The sequence below is a fragment of the Stegastes partitus genome, unplaced genomic scaffold (genome assembly GCF_000690725.1).
Source record: "Stegastes partitus isolate 25-593 unplaced genomic scaffold, Stegastes_partitus-1.0.2 Scaffold1300, whole genome shotgun sequence".
NCBI classification, from domain to species: Eukaryota; Metazoa; Chordata; class Actinopteri; family Pomacentridae; genus Stegastes; species Stegastes partitus.
The window spans coordinates 151,132-168,545 of record NW_007579031.1 but is presented as its reverse complement, the minus strand read 5'-3'; the positions used below and the strand labels follow the sequence as shown (position 1 = coordinate 168,545).

Genomic DNA, 17,414 nt, shown 5'->3' with positions numbered 1-17,414 from the left:
ATAATTATAATAAACATTATAATAAATAATATTTTAAGTTGTTGAGCAGTAGTTTTTTAATACATAAATGTTACCTGTTGTAGATTTAATTTCTTACTTTAAAAAACATCATTTTTGATTTAAAAAAAAACAACAACAAAAATATTTTACAAGCACAAAGATCAACATAGATTAAAATAAAAATGTATTTGAGATGTGGCCTCTCATTAAGTCACTACAAAGAACAGAGACACAATTCTAAAAAAAAAATAAAAATGATGATAGATTAAACCAGGCAGACAGAAACAGAGTAAATCAGGTGTTTTCAGGTGTTTTCACAGCTTTGATTCCTGTGTTTATCCTCATTAATGACTTTATACAGGAACTCTTCCTCCTCCGGTTGTCCCGCCGCTGACCGGCAGAGGGCGCCGCAGCGCTCCTCGGCTCAGACAATAAAAACAAGGCGAAGCCCGAACCGTCGGCTGCGCCTCGGCTCCATTCAAAGCCTGACACCCGACGGAGACGCTGACGGACGGACGGCCGGAGGAGCGACATGGACTCGATCCTGGACTAGAGATGTAGCCGCGACGATGCCCGACAACCGCATCCCCCGTTTGCTGCTGCTGCTGTCGGTGTGCGCGGTTTGGGAGGCGCTCTGCAAATCTCTGCCAGACCAGGGAGCCTTCGGTGAGTACAGACGAGGAGGGGGATGCAGCACAATGAGGAGATGGGAGTGGTTGGCTGTTTTATGGCTTTTGTCGACAAAAAAAAAGACAAAAACCAACCGTCGATCTCTGCAGTGCTGCGCCCTGAAAGCCTCCATCCCTCAGAGCAGATGGAGCTCCGACGAGCTGCTGCTGCTCGGTCGTCTCCGGATGGTTTAATATTGGTGGTGTGGTGTCGCTGGGAGGCCACACCGGTGTCTGGGAGGTGATCAGATCCTGTACAGATGTGCTGAGAAGCAGCTTTTTTTTTGTTGCAGGCCCAGATCTGCTGCTGCTGCTGCTGTGTGCGCTGCCAGGCCTCCTCGGCTGTCATTGTTGCTGGAGGCCTCAAGTCCTGCAAATGTGTCACCAGCGTTTTCTTTAATCAACCATTTGTGTGCAGAATAAAAAAAAACACCCAGTGTAACAGTGATGCAGCCTGAGATCGTCCTGTGTTGATGTTGTGCTGTGCATTTTGAAGGGCATTATGTAATTATGTTGCATTATGGATGCCTGAGTGTGATGTGAGATGCATGGATGCTCACAGACTCACTGCAGGAATGTAACTGGACGCATTTACTCAAGTACTCACTGGCTCTCATTTCCCTGCAGCTGCACTACTTTTAAAAAGGAAATGTTGCTTTCTTTTTTTTTTTTAGCTGATTTATACTCATGTGAGAGCACCGTTCACTCTGCAGAGTCACATTTTACAACAACATGTGATCAGCTCATAAAATATAGTTCATTGCTATATTTTGAACAAAAAGTCCCTAAAAATCATCAGTTTTCCACATTGTGCATCCTTTGGACTTTCTGTTGCTGTATACGGAGCACATTTTGTTCACAGATGTCTGTCATTTGCCTCAGTACAGAATCTGATTAGAACTTACTTTCAATTTTCTAATCAAATTAATGCAGATTGATCAAATTGGACATTTAAAATCTGCAGAATCAGAAACAAAAACATGTAATCGGCACATAAAACATCACATTTTGTTATGTGTCGTTGTTGGTTTTGCTAGTTGAGAACCTGAATACGGCTTGTGTCACTTCCTTTAAAGCAGTTTTTCCTCTTAGAACCTCATTTTGTTTCAGTTTTTAAGTTAAAATATATTGCTATAGCACATTTTTAAGATAATTGACGCTGCAGAATCCGATTCTACAAACAAAACATGGAATCGGTTCAAAGAATTTCCAGAAAATTAATCAGTTTTTGCCATTTTTCACTTTATCCACTTCAAATTTCTGCATATTCAGTATTTTTAGTACATTTTTGATAATAATAATACTTATTTTTCTCTATTGTGGTGTTTCTACTTTTACTTGGGTACAAAATCTACTTCAATCACTTATTTTAAAAGCAGTTTTACCTGCTAGAACTTCATTTAGTCACATTTTTAAGTCATTATCAAGTCAAATTTATTTGTATGACACATTTTTAAAACAACCTGAGTTGACCTAAAGTAAAATACTAAAGGACAGCAGCTTCAATTTTTAAAATAAATGTGAACTATTAGGACCATAAGCAGCTAAAACATGTATGTTTTGAGGCAATAGAATACAACCAATGTGCAAGTGTGTCAATGCTGAGGTTTAATAAGCAATGAAGCCATTTGTAGGGTGAAACGTTGCTGTTTGTACTCCAGTAAATGATCTGAATTCTACTTTCACCACTTTTTTTTAGAGCAGTTTGGTCCATTTAAGCTCAATTTACTTGTTAGTCTTTAAGTCATTTGGCATTAAATCAATCTGCAGGAATGTTGTCACGGTTTTATAACCAGCGTGGCCAGAAATTCACACATTCCAGCAATTTTTATGATAATAAACTGAATTTCTCTGAGAAAATGTTCCTATTTACGTTCAGATGAAGCATCTTGCTGCTGCCGTGACCACTTCTGTTGGAGCGGTTTTGTCTGTCAGAACCTAATTTAGTTCTGTTCTCTATAGATTTTGCTCCTGAGCTGCTGCTTAAGCGAGAAAATCATTCATTAATTGATAACTCAGGTGTGTTTTTTAGACGGCGCAGCACTTCTACTGACCTGCAAGACGTCGTGAATCCATTTCTGTTGGAAGGAAAGTGCACATATTGCAGTGTGAGGTGAAGAGAAATAATGAGCAAAAGTATTGACATCAAATATCAATCTGCAAGTATTTTAATATTCAGTTTTCAAACCATTAAAGCCAAATATCCACAACTTCCAGCCCTTTGAAGATAGTACATTTAGTTTCTTGTAGCTGTTTTTAATCTGTAGCTACTCTGCAGAATCAGATTTCTCAAATAAACCATGTGATCATCTCATAAGTTATGATGGATTGTTGTAGTTTAACAGCATGTAAAAGTTCCTATGAAGTCTGCATGCATGTTTACCTATCCTGCCTCATATATTCTGCTTTTCCTGCTGAACAAGCACCTTAACTTTTCCCTTATTTTGCTGATTGCACTGTTAATATTACACTTTTACCTTCACTCATGACTAAATATTTAAATTTACACTCAAGTAAAAGACTTGAAAACTACTTCAAGCTCCTCTTTTAGGGCAGTTTTGCCTTTTAGAACCTAATTTAGTTTCACTCTTTATAGATTTTGCTCATGTGCTGCTGTTCAAGTGATAAAATCGTTGATTAATTGACACTTCAGGTGTGTTTTTGGAGCAGCGCAGCACTTCTACAATCATTTGCAAGGTGTTGTGATTCCATTACTGATTTTAAAAAAAGCAAAAAAAATGCAAATTTTGCCTGCGAGGACAAAGAATTCACAACTTCCAGCCCTTTTATGATAATAAAGTGAAGTTCTTATAGGTTGCTTTTAGCTTTTGGAAGTTTTTCCACTAATTTCTAGCAATTTTTATAGGAAACAAGCACAAAATATACACATAAATGAGCAAATTCTGCTAAAACATCAGCCTCCTACCTCTGACTTTGATACATACTTAAGTCATAAGGCTTTATCCCGACCTAATAGCGAGTTTTTATGGGGTTAAACTGCACTAAATCAATACTGAAGCACTTTGAGGGAGTGAAAATTTCCCAGACTCTCGCTGTGACACAGTGACTCTCAGTGTTTGTGTCAATGGAGCTGCTTCAAGCCTCAGTGTTTCAAGTGTGGAGCCCAGACTGAGGAAATCCTCTCCTCACGCACACACAAGGGAGCCTTTATTGCTGCAATTATGTTAATGGCTGACAGCGTTTATAGACACACAATGAGCGCAGACACACACACATATATATACATGCATACATGCTGCTTATTATCTGAACGCAGCCATTAGCTCGGAGGAGTTCTGCATCGAGGGGTTTTGTCGTGGCCGAGGGGCTTTTTTAGAGGACGGAGAAGCACAACAGGGCAGCTTTTGGAGAGTCAGAGCGTATCCATGGAAACATCCCCGCCGTGACCCACATCCACGGCGTCCAAGAGGCAAAGATGAGAAACAAAATGTTCCGGGGGGCTTGAAAACATGAGGATGGAGGAGGCAGAGAGGGTGGATTTGTGATGGGTGTGTCTGATGACTGCGGACGTCTTCGTCATCGTGATGATAATCCAGATCTACGGGAAACGATTTAACCACCAGCAGCAGCAGCATCAGTGACCGTCACATGGAGGCTGCACATTTTATGACTTTAAGCATTAAAATCTGAACACACAGGCATAAAATACAAGTTTTTACAATCAGTGTCATTGTCTGTGACGCCCCTTTTAACATAAACATTTATTAAATCGACTTAAAAACATTTAAAAAACAATAATTCTAATAAAATAAATTTATTTATACAAAGCATTTTAAAAACAGAGGTTTCCAAATAGAGATAGGGCAACAACAAAAAAAGGATACTCAGAAATATCATTGAGGAAAAACAGAGTTAAACATGGTAAAAAGATTTTCAAAATAAAGCAATATAATAACACCCAATGAAATAAAAATAATACTTTTTTAAAAATGCCACAATCAAGTAAAAGAAAAGAACAAGTGGAATAAAAAAGGCTAAAACTACTAATATTAGTCGTAATAGTCAACAAATAAAGAGTAAAAGAGAATAAAATCAACACAATTTGTTTAAAAAAAATCAATTAAATGATAATAGATAAAAACAAGCTCCCTGTCAGTTCAGAACTTGCCTAAGAATTCTTACGTTTTTAGTTTTCTTCAGTATCCAACCAGCCCAGTGATAATTATGAGCAGAAGTATGCATACATTACACACAGGAGCTGCTAATAGACAATTCGGCTGCTTCTAACAGTGCCATTAGCTAAAATATATAAAAATACAGGCTAAAATAACTCTTAAACCATAGTTAACTGAGCTTTTAGTTTGTGTTTACCTCCACCTGAAACCCCAGATTATGGGATCTGCTTCCTCTAAACTTCACTGTACCCTAAATGTCTTCTTTTTAAATCTTGGATTATTTGCTGTATTACTTTAGTATAACTTCTGTCCTACCCTGTATGTGATGTCGTTTCCGGTTTCAGTTATTAGGTCATTTTGGACGAGGTCATCACGCTGCTGTATGATGATGTCGTCCTTGTCAGACAGCCAGGGGTGACTTGATAAACTGAGGCACTCTGGAATGTAATTACTTTAAAAACTGCAGTTTAACTGAACTATACAAGGCCAAGAAGTCATATATTTTATAAGACAGAATGCAAAAGATAGCTTTTTTTTTTTTTATTGTGTTCTGCTCCAATATTGCAAATTATCTGACAACATTTTCTGTAATTTAAGTTTGAAGGGAGATTCTCGCTTTTGTTCATGGAGATAGTTTAACTCAAAGTCTAACTCAAACCAGAGTCGGGGTGTTTTTAAAGTGTTTAAAACAACAGGCTAGATGGGTTTTTAGCAACTCAGTGTCAATAAAAATAAACTTTTTGCACATTTCTTTCATGAGACAGCTGCATAGGAGAGAGATGAGCATATACGGAAGCTTCCAACAGACTCCTGCACATATTTATTTGCAACATTTTGGCGTTCGAACTTAATTAGTTTGCTAAAAAGAGAAGCCATCTTTAACATGAAGTGGCTGGAACTCTCTGTTTATGCTGCAGGAACTCATTCTAGCTTCATCTACACATCGCTTTTACACGATTTTGAAGTTGTTTTTGTCAAAATGCAGCTCGGTCCTTGGTGTATTTTAAGCATTTACATCTTACCCATTTAATGCAAACAGCTTGTTGATACTTGGGGATTTTTTTAACTTTACCACTGGGTTTCAGTCACTTTCTTTTCTTTGTAACAAACCATTTGCTTGATAAAGATCCAGCGTGAAAACATTGCAAATGCATTTATGCAAGTGAAGCAATGTGAAGGAGTCTGAAACATCAGGCGACATGTAAAAAAAAAAGTTATTACAGTTACTTGAGTTGATTTCTCGAAGAAGTTCCTTAAATGAATCGCTCCGTTTAACCCAAATCAAATATTTACCCCTCGTTGTGTTTGCCTTTTCACTTGACCTGCTGCAGACAGAGCGAGAATGCTCTGGGATTAATTAATTTGACATCCACTAATTAAGACTGTCACCGTGTCCCAGTGTACTCATTAAGCTGTCACTGAATCTGCAGGCCCGTACCCAATCCTTTTCTAGGAAGTTAAAGGCAGATATGAGCGTGAATCATTGGTCTCAAACACACTGTTCCTTTGTGTTCTGGAGGGAATTTCTGCTTTCTGTAAATAGACTTAAAACGAGCTGCGCAGCTGCGTCTCTGCTGCTCCGTCACCATTTCTGTGACCATTTTTTGTTGTTGTTGTTGCTGTTGTTCTGTCTCCGTTTGGGGAATCGGCTGTTTTTCCATCCATCCGTCCACCAAACCGGATACATCAGAGCTTTCTGAGATGTGTGATTCTGAGGGCTTGAGCCTTGATAGATCTGTTTTGTATCATTGTAGATTCAATATTTTGGGGGTTTTTGGAGCGCTTTGCAGAATTCACTGATACGATAAGCCTTTACAGCAAAAGGAATCATACAAACATTTAAGAAATATCAGTAGAAAAAGATACATGGATATTCAGATTCTAACAATAACGCACCAATCAAGAACATAAGAAAAATATCCAATCAATGATTTTTTTTAGCCTTTTTTTCTGCTTTGTGCAGAATCCAAAGCAAGAACTGCAAATAAACTTTTTTTTTTACTTTTTGGATTATTTTAAGAATCGCCACAGACTTGTTTTGTCTGATCAGAACATGAAAATATTTTGATATGAGGAGAGAAACCCCATATTTAAAGAGGTGACATCAGGCAGGGGCTGCAAGGTGGCGCTGTTGGTTAGCACTGTTGCCTCGCAGCAAGAAGGTTGCCGGTTCGCGTCCCGGGTTGCCTCGCAGCTAGAAGGTCGCGTGGAGTTTGCATGTTCTCCCCGTGCAGCGTGGGTTCTTTCCGGGTTCTCCAGCTTCCTCCCACACAGTCCAAAAGCATGCTGAGGTTAATTGGTGATTCTAAATTGTCCGTAGGTGTGAATGTGAGTGTGCTTGGTTGTCTGTCTCTAAGTGTGGCCCTGTGATAGACTGGTGACCTGTCCAGGGTGTCCCCTGCCTTCACCCTGAGTCAGCTGGGATAGACTCCAGCCCCCCCACGACCCTAGTGAGGATTAAGCGGTGTATAGATAATGGATGGATGGACACCAGGCAGTTTGGCTCAATCTCTGTTTTTCTTCTTTCAGAGGTGCAAATAAAAGTCCAGGTGTTCGACAACAGCGACCTGTCGCCGCTGGCCGACGCTCAGGTGGAAGTCCACGGCAACCAGACCCTCCTGGCGTCCAGCCGGGCCGGCGGCGATGGCGTCGTGAGAGTCAACTTCCAGTACCAGGTGGGAACATGGGTCATCATCACGGCCTCCAAACAGGACTACGTCACCAACTCGGTGCCCTGGCACTCCAGCCGCATCCCCCGTACGTCCCCTTTTCTGATTCTGTCACTCTGTAGAAGACCTTAGACCAGGGGTGTCAAACTCCGGTCCTCGAGGGCCACAATCCTGCATGTTTTAGATGTGTCCCTCTTCCAACACACCTGATTCACATGATCAGGATCATTATCAAGCTCTGCAGAAGCCTGATAATGATCCTGAAACATCTAAAACATGCAGGATTGCGGCCCTCGAGGACCGGATTTCGACACCCCTGCCTTAGACGCTCTGACAAAGTATTACATTAAGTTGTAGATATTTTCCTTTTGCCTGCTGTTGCCAGGGATGTCGGTTATAAAATGTTTTTGTGTATGATCGCGGGCTGTCAAGAGGTGTCCAACAGAAATGCTGTTGAATCATTTTTTGTTTCTGTCAACACCATCAGTTCTGCAGCAAACACTCAGGGAGGCTCATCACCTCATGAAGAGCAACTGTCAGTATGAGTGGAAAGTACATTTTAGGTGGTTAATTCATCTATTTTCATTATTCAAAATCAAAGTTTAGCATTTTTTTTAAGGGATTAACACCAAAACCATCTCCCTGAAACACTCATTTATGTAGAACAAGTGGACTTTTTCATCAAAATAAACAAAGAAAATGATCAGTTCAGGGTTGTGATCAGTTCATCAGACGCATTCATTCACGATGCTCTCTTGACACTGTTCCTGTAGGGAAAAAAGACACATACAGAAAGAAAAATATTTAGTTAGTCTGACAGTTTCCATCTTATACTGGTTTATTTCTTCGCTGCTGACAAAACTGCATGTACAGTTCATACAGTCTTACACCAACTGAATTCAAATTCAATCTCACAAATTCAGTTTCAAATTATTCGATTCAAATTCAGTTTTTTTGTACAATTATTCAAATTTAGCAGTTCAAATATAAATGATTTAAAATTCATTATTTTATGACATTTCTAGAGTACAATTCAAACAATTTTACAACAACTACTTTTAAGTCAAGTCTTTCAAATTCAGTTTCAAATTATGTGATTCAAAATCTTCTTTTTTTATTTTATTTTATTTTATTTTTTTAGTAAAATTCGTCACATTTAGCAGTTCGAATTCAAATATAAATGATTCAAATTCACTTTCGAGTGGCACATATTGCTGCCCACATGATTTTTCTGGCACTAATCAGGATCCAGATTAATAATATAAAATTTCAAGAGTATAGTTCATGAAAATGTACAGCAACCAAATTCAGTTTCAAATTATGTGAATAAAATTGCAATTTTTATTAACATTATTCATATTAATGTCATTCATTCATTCAGGTTCTATTTTTTAAAGTACAGTTTTGTTTCAATTTGGCAATTTAAATAATTATTTTTTACAATTATTCAAATATAAATGACTCAAATTCAGTTTTTCGAGGCCCATATTGTTTCCCGTATCAATTTTCTGACACAAATCAGGTTCAAGGTTGCATCAACATTATGAAATTTCTAGAATTATTGCCGTAGCCTGCTGGGAAATACTGAAAAATATGACATAATAATAAATAGTCACAGGTCTTGTTGCCCTTTTGTGGTTTTCCAGCTTATTGTGATCCTGAAACCGGTATTGAATTACAATATTATTGTCTCTCCGCGTGGCTCTCCTGGTAAAAGAATCAGGCATATTAGTTATTAAAATGCAACCTGATGCTGCTGTGTTGACAAAATTGCGAAAGGTTGCACACTCGGCTCTCTGAAAGTCTAAACCGGCGAGACTGTCTGGTACTACTGTGGGTAAAATAGATGTATCAGTGGAGCAATTCAAATTCAGTGACATGCTGTACAGCTGCTTTTTACTCAGATCTCACTGTGACCTTAAAAAAAAGGAGACAAATTGTATTTTGAAATGATCCCAAGTATTTCTGATACCTAGAGCTCAAGGTTTTTAGTTTGAGGAGTTATTACTGACTGAATGAATCTCTTCTTTCAGGCAGAGGTATTTGAGTGTTAAAAGAATCTCAGCCGAGTCGGTGCTGCACCTGTAAAACCTGCTGATGTTGTTGAAATCTTCTCCTCTTTCAGTGTACGCATCAGTCAGCTTGTACCTTCTCGCTCAGAGACCTGGAACTCTTATTCTGTACGATGACGTCCTGCAGGTGCTGTCTGGGTCACCAGGTGAGGACAACCTGTGATTTTTTTTTTCTGGATGTTTTATATCTACATGTTCACTGCTTGAATTTAAGATTATTAGTGCAAAAGTTTAGATCCATTAGATAATGAGTGTCCTGTTTTTTTTTTTTAACAGTTCTTCTCTTATCACGTCTTAAATTAGTTTGTCTCCAGCAGAACGTGATGATAGCTTCTCACCGCTCTCCTGCATGTTCAGGCCTTCCAGCTGCTTACCATTTCAATGACCCCGTGTTATTTGCCGCTGCTAAAACCATAGCAACAGCACCTTGTTACAGTTTTTCCAAACACAGCTCAGTAACAGCCGCCTCCTCTTACCTCTAACGCACTAAAATAGCAGCGTTTTTTTTACACCTTCGTGAGGTGTTTGCGGCGTTGATATGACAGACTGGGAGTGTTTTCTTTTTCAGGAGCTCGTAACCAGCCGCTGGTGCAGCTCCAGAGGAAGTCCATTCAGCTGCCGCCCAGCTCCAACTACACGGCGCTGTCGGCTGCGCTGACCACCGCCAGGAGTCAGTATGAAATCGGTGGTTTCCCCTTTCTGCTGGGCCAAGAGACCAACAGCTCAGGTCCGTCTCAGAAATCAGTGTTCAGTTAGAAGTGTGTGTTTCTGTTTCAACATGAAAATACAAAAAAGCCTCGTGCTAAAAGCGAGGTCCATATAAAAAATACATCAAGCCCCTCGTACCTGCTCATGTGGTTGAATTAGAATTCTCTTTTTAAGTTCATAGTCTGGTAAATACATCCAAAAGATTGTCGTGAGAGCGTTATAGCAGCGGGTTGATTTCCATAGTTTGAGTTGTCCAACATTCCTATATGGCTATAATGCTGGGATGTCCACATACTTTTGGACAAGTGGTGCACATTATATTTAATGTGTGTATTGTACATGAGGAAGAAATTCTCTGTCAACAGTTGGCTGCCAAATAATGCACATTTTTCTTTTATTTTGTCCATCACATTTATATCAGAGTGGCTTAAAAAAATAAAAAGATTAAAATAGATAACACCCCTTTGATTAATGCGAAACAGCTCAAAAAGCTTCACAAACTGCAGCCGTAGATTTTAATTAACACCTCTGTAAACGTCATAACCTTCATTCTGCAAAACCACCATCATCTGCTGTAGCTAATTATACTTAAAACAGACACAAATATCAATGTGTTTACAGATTATGTTTAAGAGTTATGGGGGAATTTTGTAAAAACCTACCAATATATGGGTATGAGATAATGTCTATAATCACTATATCGTTGCTACAAGAGCTGAAAAAACTAAGTTGATCACTTAATTACAGAAAAATCTCCAACTTTTTTGTGAATTGATCGATCGCTTTTATCCATTTTTAAACAAAAATGTAAAGATTTGACGGCTCCCACTTCTGCAATGTGAGGATTTACCAGTTTTTCCACAGTTTTTTGAAGTAAACTGATTATCTGGGAAGTAGTACTATTCACTTTACTTCATTTAATACATTTTTTCCAAGCATCTGATAATTGACTATTAAAAAATGGTCTGCTGATGACTTAATAATGAAAATAACTGTTTTTGCAGCTTTAGAAAACACTCAAGTGTCTAAATAGTGATCTCTAAATTCCTACCTTAGCATGAAAATGTAGTAGTTTTTGCCAAAATGTGACACTATGTCTGTCAACGATTACACTATATAACAGTCAGAAGTCTCATTCTGAAATACTGAGCGTTATATGTTGTTCCATAAAATCTTATTGCTGCATGGATAAGAGGAGTTGAAGCAGATTTTTTTCGGTTCAGGCGCAGAAACAGGGTGGACAGACTTGACAGCACTGGCAGTTGTCAGCATCCAGCTCTTTGACAAAGATGGCAGCACGATCCAGGTCTCGGATCCGATCCACATCTCCGTGCCGCTGCCGTCCGACACCCGTAACAGGATGGCCACCAGCGTACCTGCTTGGCTGTATCAGCCTAAAACGGGTAAGTAAAACACATAAATCATGGATGCTGTGAAAGAGCGGAACTGACACGAGGTTATGTAACGGCTGGCTTCTCCTGAAATAGAAAGTCTGTATTGGCCCGTGTCTACTAGAATTTCCAAGTGTGTTTTCCAAAATGTTGTTGTGACATTTTATTTTGACTGCGCTCTAAAGCAGCATGTAATGATGGTTATTTACGTTCCTCCAGGGTTGTGGGTTCGGAACGGGACGGGCTACATCAAAAAGGACGGCACACAGTTTGTCTGGAACGTTGTGGTTCCTCAGATGGGATACTGGTTGGCTGCCTTTCCTACATCTTCAGGTACTTTAACTCATCTCGCCCTCCACTCTGCTGCTTTTTTATTTTGCTGTTGTGCCAGCAGACCTACCTTTTTGTGCCTGCGAGAAAAGAGAGGCAGCATTTCCATCACAGCAATCAGGATCTAAATCAAGGCACTTCCAAAAAGTCCTATTTTTAAAAACCTGCAACTTCCAACCATGGTTTTGTGTTGTCAAGCACAAACATTATGCAGTAAAGATACGATGATATATACCAACAGCACAACCACACACCAAGACATGACAAGAAATAAATGCTAAATATGAATATTACATATCACACATACTCTGTGTAACATTTTTAGAAAGGAAGAAGAATGAGTCGTAAACCATAATTCGTGCACAAGTGGCGCAAGATAAAAATTTCACTGCAGTTCATCCAGAAGTTCAGAACCTAATAAATGTTCATCATATGCTTAATTGCTTTTAGCAATGGATCCTGGGTGATGAGTGTACGGTTTTCGTCAGTCCAGGTGATTCAAGATTGGATGTTCAACCCAAAATTCTCAAAGTTTTCCTTCCTTTCTGACTTGCACTAACATTCACAGATTTCGAATCAAGTAAAATCCAGATGGTTTATTCTCAGAACTTCTTTGGCTATTACCCTTTCAGTCCTGTCAGATCTACTGAAGGAGGTAATCTGAGTTGACTTTGTGCCTTCAATTATCTTGCAGGTTTGGGTCTGTCCCATCCAGGCTTGAGGGACATCACCACCTACCACACCCTGTTCCTGCTCTCCATCCTGGGCTCGCTGGCCCTGCTGGTGCTCATCCTGCTCTGTGTGCTGCTCTACTACTGCAGGTGTGGGGAGCGTAGGCGCAGGTCTCGGTTTTAGGTTTCTATTAGTAGCAACAATAACAGAATTAAAGTTGAATTTGCTGGTAATGCCAGCAAATAGTTCTGCATGAATGTGGATATGATTTGAGGTCCTCATTTGATTAGACTCTTCTTCTAATTGCCAAGAAGTTAACAGATGTTTGTTTTATGTCTGACCTTCAGTTTCTGTTTGCCTTCTAGACGGAAGTGCTTAAAACCTCGTCGACAGCAAGGCAAGCCCCACACATCCAATCTAAACGGCGCTAAGAGAGACCAGGGTACATCCACTTCCCGCCTCAACCTGATCTGTGGAGGCCATGTTGAATCAGGCCCCTCCAATGACAAATCTGACATGTCCCCATCTCGAGACTACCAGAGCTCAAGGGAGGACTTAACCAAGCACGTTCCTGCCCACATGCTGCGACATGCAAAGGGAAAAAATTCAGGTTCCCAACGAGGTGAAAGCTTCCCCATGAAGGTTACCCGAGCCACCGAGACCAACAACTTGGACAACCCTTTGCTGCATGACGACTACAACCGGAGCTACAGCCCCAAAGAGGGAAAGGAGTCTGAATACCACAGACACCACAATGCCAACGACAATCGAGGCTACTCTTCCGATCCCCCGTCCCCACCTCGCTTCCAAGGATATGTGCCAAGCCAGTCTGACAAGCCTCCAGACTATTCAGCAGCAGCAGCAGACAGCCTCGCTAGACCCACCTCCCTCAACACCCAGCCGGGTCAGATCATCTTCTGCAGCTCCATTGACCAGATGAAGGAGAACATGTACCGGAGCATGGTGCCAACCCTGGTCATCCCAGCCCACTACATGCGCCTACCGTCTGAGTTTTCTGGCAAAGATGGCAAGGACCCGAAGGAACAAGACAAAGACGGTGCCCAGATGGGAGGGCAGCAGCATCATCACCACCACTCCCAGAAACAAGGCCAGCAGCAACAGCAGCAGCAAGGGGGATCCCAAGGCGACGACTCTGAGGAGCCGAGCTGGGCATCCGACTCCTCCGGCGGACCAGTGACCATCCCCGTCCTTTTCAACGACTCTACCATGGCTCAGATGAATGGGGAACTCCAGGCTCTGACTGAGAAGAAGCTACTGGAGCTGGGTGTTAAACAGCATCCACGGGCGTGGTTCATCTCCCTGGACGGACGTGCCAACGCTCATGTGCGCCACTCCTACATAGATGTCGGGAATGACCTCAGCGGTGGTGGTGGATTTGGAGGTTCCAGCAGTGTTCCACGAGACGTCAACCTTGAGCCACCTCTGGAGGCCCAAGAGCGAAAAGCAGCAGTCAACCGGAAGGGCAAAGATGAGCGTTGGGGGACAGGGGGACGGAAGGGCCACAGCGTCAGCAGCAGTGGTGGGAAGAGTTACTCCAAGCTGGCCTACCCTGACCACAGCGAGCCCAGCAGCAGTGAGGGACGCCCAGTCTCACCTGAGGAGAATTCGCTCACCCCTCTTCTGGATGAAGGTCCGTCCTCCAGAGGATCCACCATCCCCAGAAGAGGACGCAGTCGTGTGAACAGCAGCCGCAGCAGCAACAGCGAGAACCGCCGCGACTCCATGACCAGTCCCGAAGACGATCCCGATGACAAAGACGAGAACAAGAAGAGCCCCTGGCAGAAGATCGAGGACAGGCCTCTGATGGTCTTCCACCCCAGGAAGTGAGCTTTTTGAACTGAACACTGGACCTTTAACAGTCTTTTAAGACAAACATGAAAGACGAATGACGGTTGCACCGAGAGAGAGATCACAATAAGCACAACCACTGCTTCACTGGTCCATTTTCAGGTTGTTGTTTGACCTTTGTGTTTCTGGTGAGGTGCTGTTGCACTGATTACTCTCGTGGTCTCACTGTCAGTTAATCCCACTGGTTTCCTCTGAGTTGATCTATTGTAGACTGGAATCCTTCCAGTTTATTGTGAACCTTGTCACCTATCACATCACTGAACCATTGTCTGAGCCATTGCATATACTGACTGTGGAAATAGCCATTTTATAGAGCAAAATATAAGAATAGAGCACTTACTAATAATTTGATAACTGATTGATTGATACTTACCAAGACTTTGGTAGTAGATGACATTTTTTATGGGATTGATCGGTATGTAGGTGAAATAGATTTCCTTTCCTAGACTAATTCTACACACAAGCTCACATTGATGGTAGATGCTTGTGTTTTCTTGACCGTCACCCTGAACTGTAACTTGGAAAAGTTTTCCTTAAAGGAAAGCCCAAATAAGTACGGAACCTACACCTGATTTTGTCTTGAGCCCCTGTGAACGGATAATGCAAACCATAAAGTCCAACGTGCGACTTGCATTTTGCTCCTTCAGGGATGTACTTGATTTCCTCTTCCTCCTGTACTGTGTTCATGTGTTGTAACTACTTATTCAGATAGTAATGATTTGAAACGTCGAGCATCATCTCCAAGTCTCTCTGTCATCTTTTCTTGTCATCGATTTATCGCAGTGATCTGCTGTTCGATTCTGCCAAAAGTACGCATTTCTGCCTTTCTCCTGTTGTTGAGAATTTTTTCGGCCAGCAGAGACTTTGCAATTTCTGTTGTGTAAATAGATGCCCAGACATTGGAAAGACCATTTGGTATAGAAAGGTTGCATGCATATGAATGTATGAAATAAACAGAAGGCACCAAAAGCCCCCTCTACAGTTCTTCGGGCTCCTGTGTAGTTTCACCCCTAATCGCCAAGAAACGCGGGTAAGTCTGAACACATGCGGCTCTGCAAAAACACCACTTTACTTGAAGACTTACTTATTTAATATAATATTCTACTGAGATCCACAGGGGCTGTTTGTAGACAGGGCCTGTACCACTTCTCTCCTGCAAGTGCCTTCTTTCACAAAGGATCGAGTGATAGGCATGTCGGTCCCTTTTTAAAATGCAGTTAGGCGTCACCTAAACTTTGCCGTTGACATCGGCAGGCACTAATAAGCACACTGCATTGTGGTAACAACAACACGCGTCACTCTGGGGAGCATGCCTGCCAAAACTGACTACTTTTCTTGTGGCTATTACATCCTTGGATATCTTAATTTCTTGTATCTATCCTCTTTTTCACCAAACTTGTAAATGGTATGATGAATTATATGAGATTTTATGTGTATACGACGTGCATGTAACATGTAGAATAGGGTGTTTTTAATGAAACCTTTTTTGAGACGACAATGTTTGGCACAAAATGTGACTCACAGATGCATTGAACTGTGTTGCCAAATGAACTGAAGATGATACACTGACTTTCCCCCCCCCCTCCCCTTAATCCACCTCTAACAAAATTCACTTCCGGTCGTAAATGTTTACAACAATAACATACTGACCAACACGCTCCCTCTGTTACTAGCATCACCACTGCCTATGACGCATCAACAACTGTGAAGGCTTTTCTGTCGCTGTTTTCTGCAGAAGTGAAAACATTGGAGGGGAAATCTTGAAGGCTGTATAAAAGTCACGCTGACATGTTTTCACAATTCGCTTGCTGTTCATAGGCCTGTGTCAGTAGCCTCCAGTGCAAACTGAAAATGTGATGTTAAGTCTGAAGAAACCCGCAGCCATGAAACAATTCCTGCTGAACTGTCGTGTCCACTGCTGTAAATGTACGTTTCTTTTTGGACCAGATATGGAATTATTATGAGTTGTGCAATTGTGGCTTTCCTTGATTGTTTTTGTTTTACATGAGAGATGTGTTTTTCTCACTAGATTTTGTGAACTTGTGTTTCGGAGAGTATTCGGTCTGAATACTGAAGCCCTGGGAGGACACTTTAGAAGTTGGCGGCTCGATTTTGTTGGATTTTGATAGTATTTACGAGGGTCAGGAGGACTGAACTGTAGACCTTCATCCTGTGCAGTAAATCATTTGCTTCATAAACCTGGTCAGTTGTTTGTAAACTGTAAATTGATTCCTTCTGTACATGAGACAACATAGAAATAAATTTGTTCCCACGGTCTGCATGTGTATGGGATTTTATTTTGAAAAATCTAATTTGTTTTACTATTAAGGCCCTAAATAATAAACCAGTTTAGCCAAACTAATGCCGTGCAGCTGATAACAGCAAACCCTGTTTCAGAACATTTCCTTCTAATGGGCTAATACAGCATTTTATTATTTGATCCAGTGCAAACATCATATTGATTCAATGAGAGGTTTGAGTCATAGATGTAGATGCTTTCAGCAGCCTGTGGGGAGTTTACAATCTCAGTATATTATGGACTACAATATTTCTTTTTAGCTATTTTAGCAATTTTTATTTACTTCAGGATCAATTTTCCCAAAGATTTTTTTAAAAAATGAACTTGAGCAGAGTACTTTTAAACAAAAATATCAAAATTAATGACCCAATTAAATAGTGATTCATAATGGAATCACAACCTCTGATTTTGCAAACTACAAATTAATGCGGAATATACATGGTATGCGTTTTTTCTAACTTTGAAGTTAGTTGTGGGGAACTTTAAAAAGGAAAACCAGGTTTTTGGAAGTAAAGTATTTCAGGTTATTTTTTAAACAATGGTTTATACAAAAATCGTCCCTAAAACAGGAGATTATAAATACTCATGTTATGTGGAGCT

General features: G+C 40.7%; 1 protein-coding gene across 2 annotated transcripts; it reads left to right on the top strand.

Moving 5' to 3' along the window:
• Nucleotides 1-479: 479 nt before the first annotated feature.
• On the top strand, nt 480-16,792 carry fam171a2b (family with sequence similarity 171 member A2b). 2 transcript variants are annotated; one of them, XM_008298266.1, is made up of 8 exons: nt 480-666; nt 7,334-7,561; nt 9,599-9,691; nt 10,114-10,272; nt 11,477-11,656; nt 11,864-11,977; nt 12,669-12,795; nt 13,012-16,792. In XM_008298266.1, exons 1-8 carry the CDS (start codon nt 570-572, stop codon nt 14,492-14,494), a joined length of 2,481 nt encoding a protein of 826 aa, XP_008296488.1. In that variant the 5' UTR covers nt 480-569; the 3' UTR covers nt 14,495-16,792. The 2 variants fall into 2 exon arrangements, with proteins under 2 accessions (XP_008296488.1, XP_008296486.1); XM_008298264.1 differs by having other exon boundaries at nt 12,669-12,816.
• Nucleotides 16,793-17,414: the final 622 nt, after the last annotated feature.

Coding starts and splice junctions, on each gene's coding strand:
- fam171a2b (XM_008298264.1), top strand. CDS start 570: ATGCCCGACAACCGCATCCCCCGTTTGCTGCTGCTGCTGTCGGTGTGC. Junction 667..7,333: donor GCCAGACCAGGGAGCCTTCG/GTGAGTACAGAC, acceptor TTCTTCTTTCAG/AGGTGCAAATAAAAGTCCAG. Junction 11,978..12,668: donor TGCCTTTCCTACATCTTCAG/GTACTTTAACTC, acceptor ATTATCTTGCAG/GTTTGGGTCTGTCCCATCCA.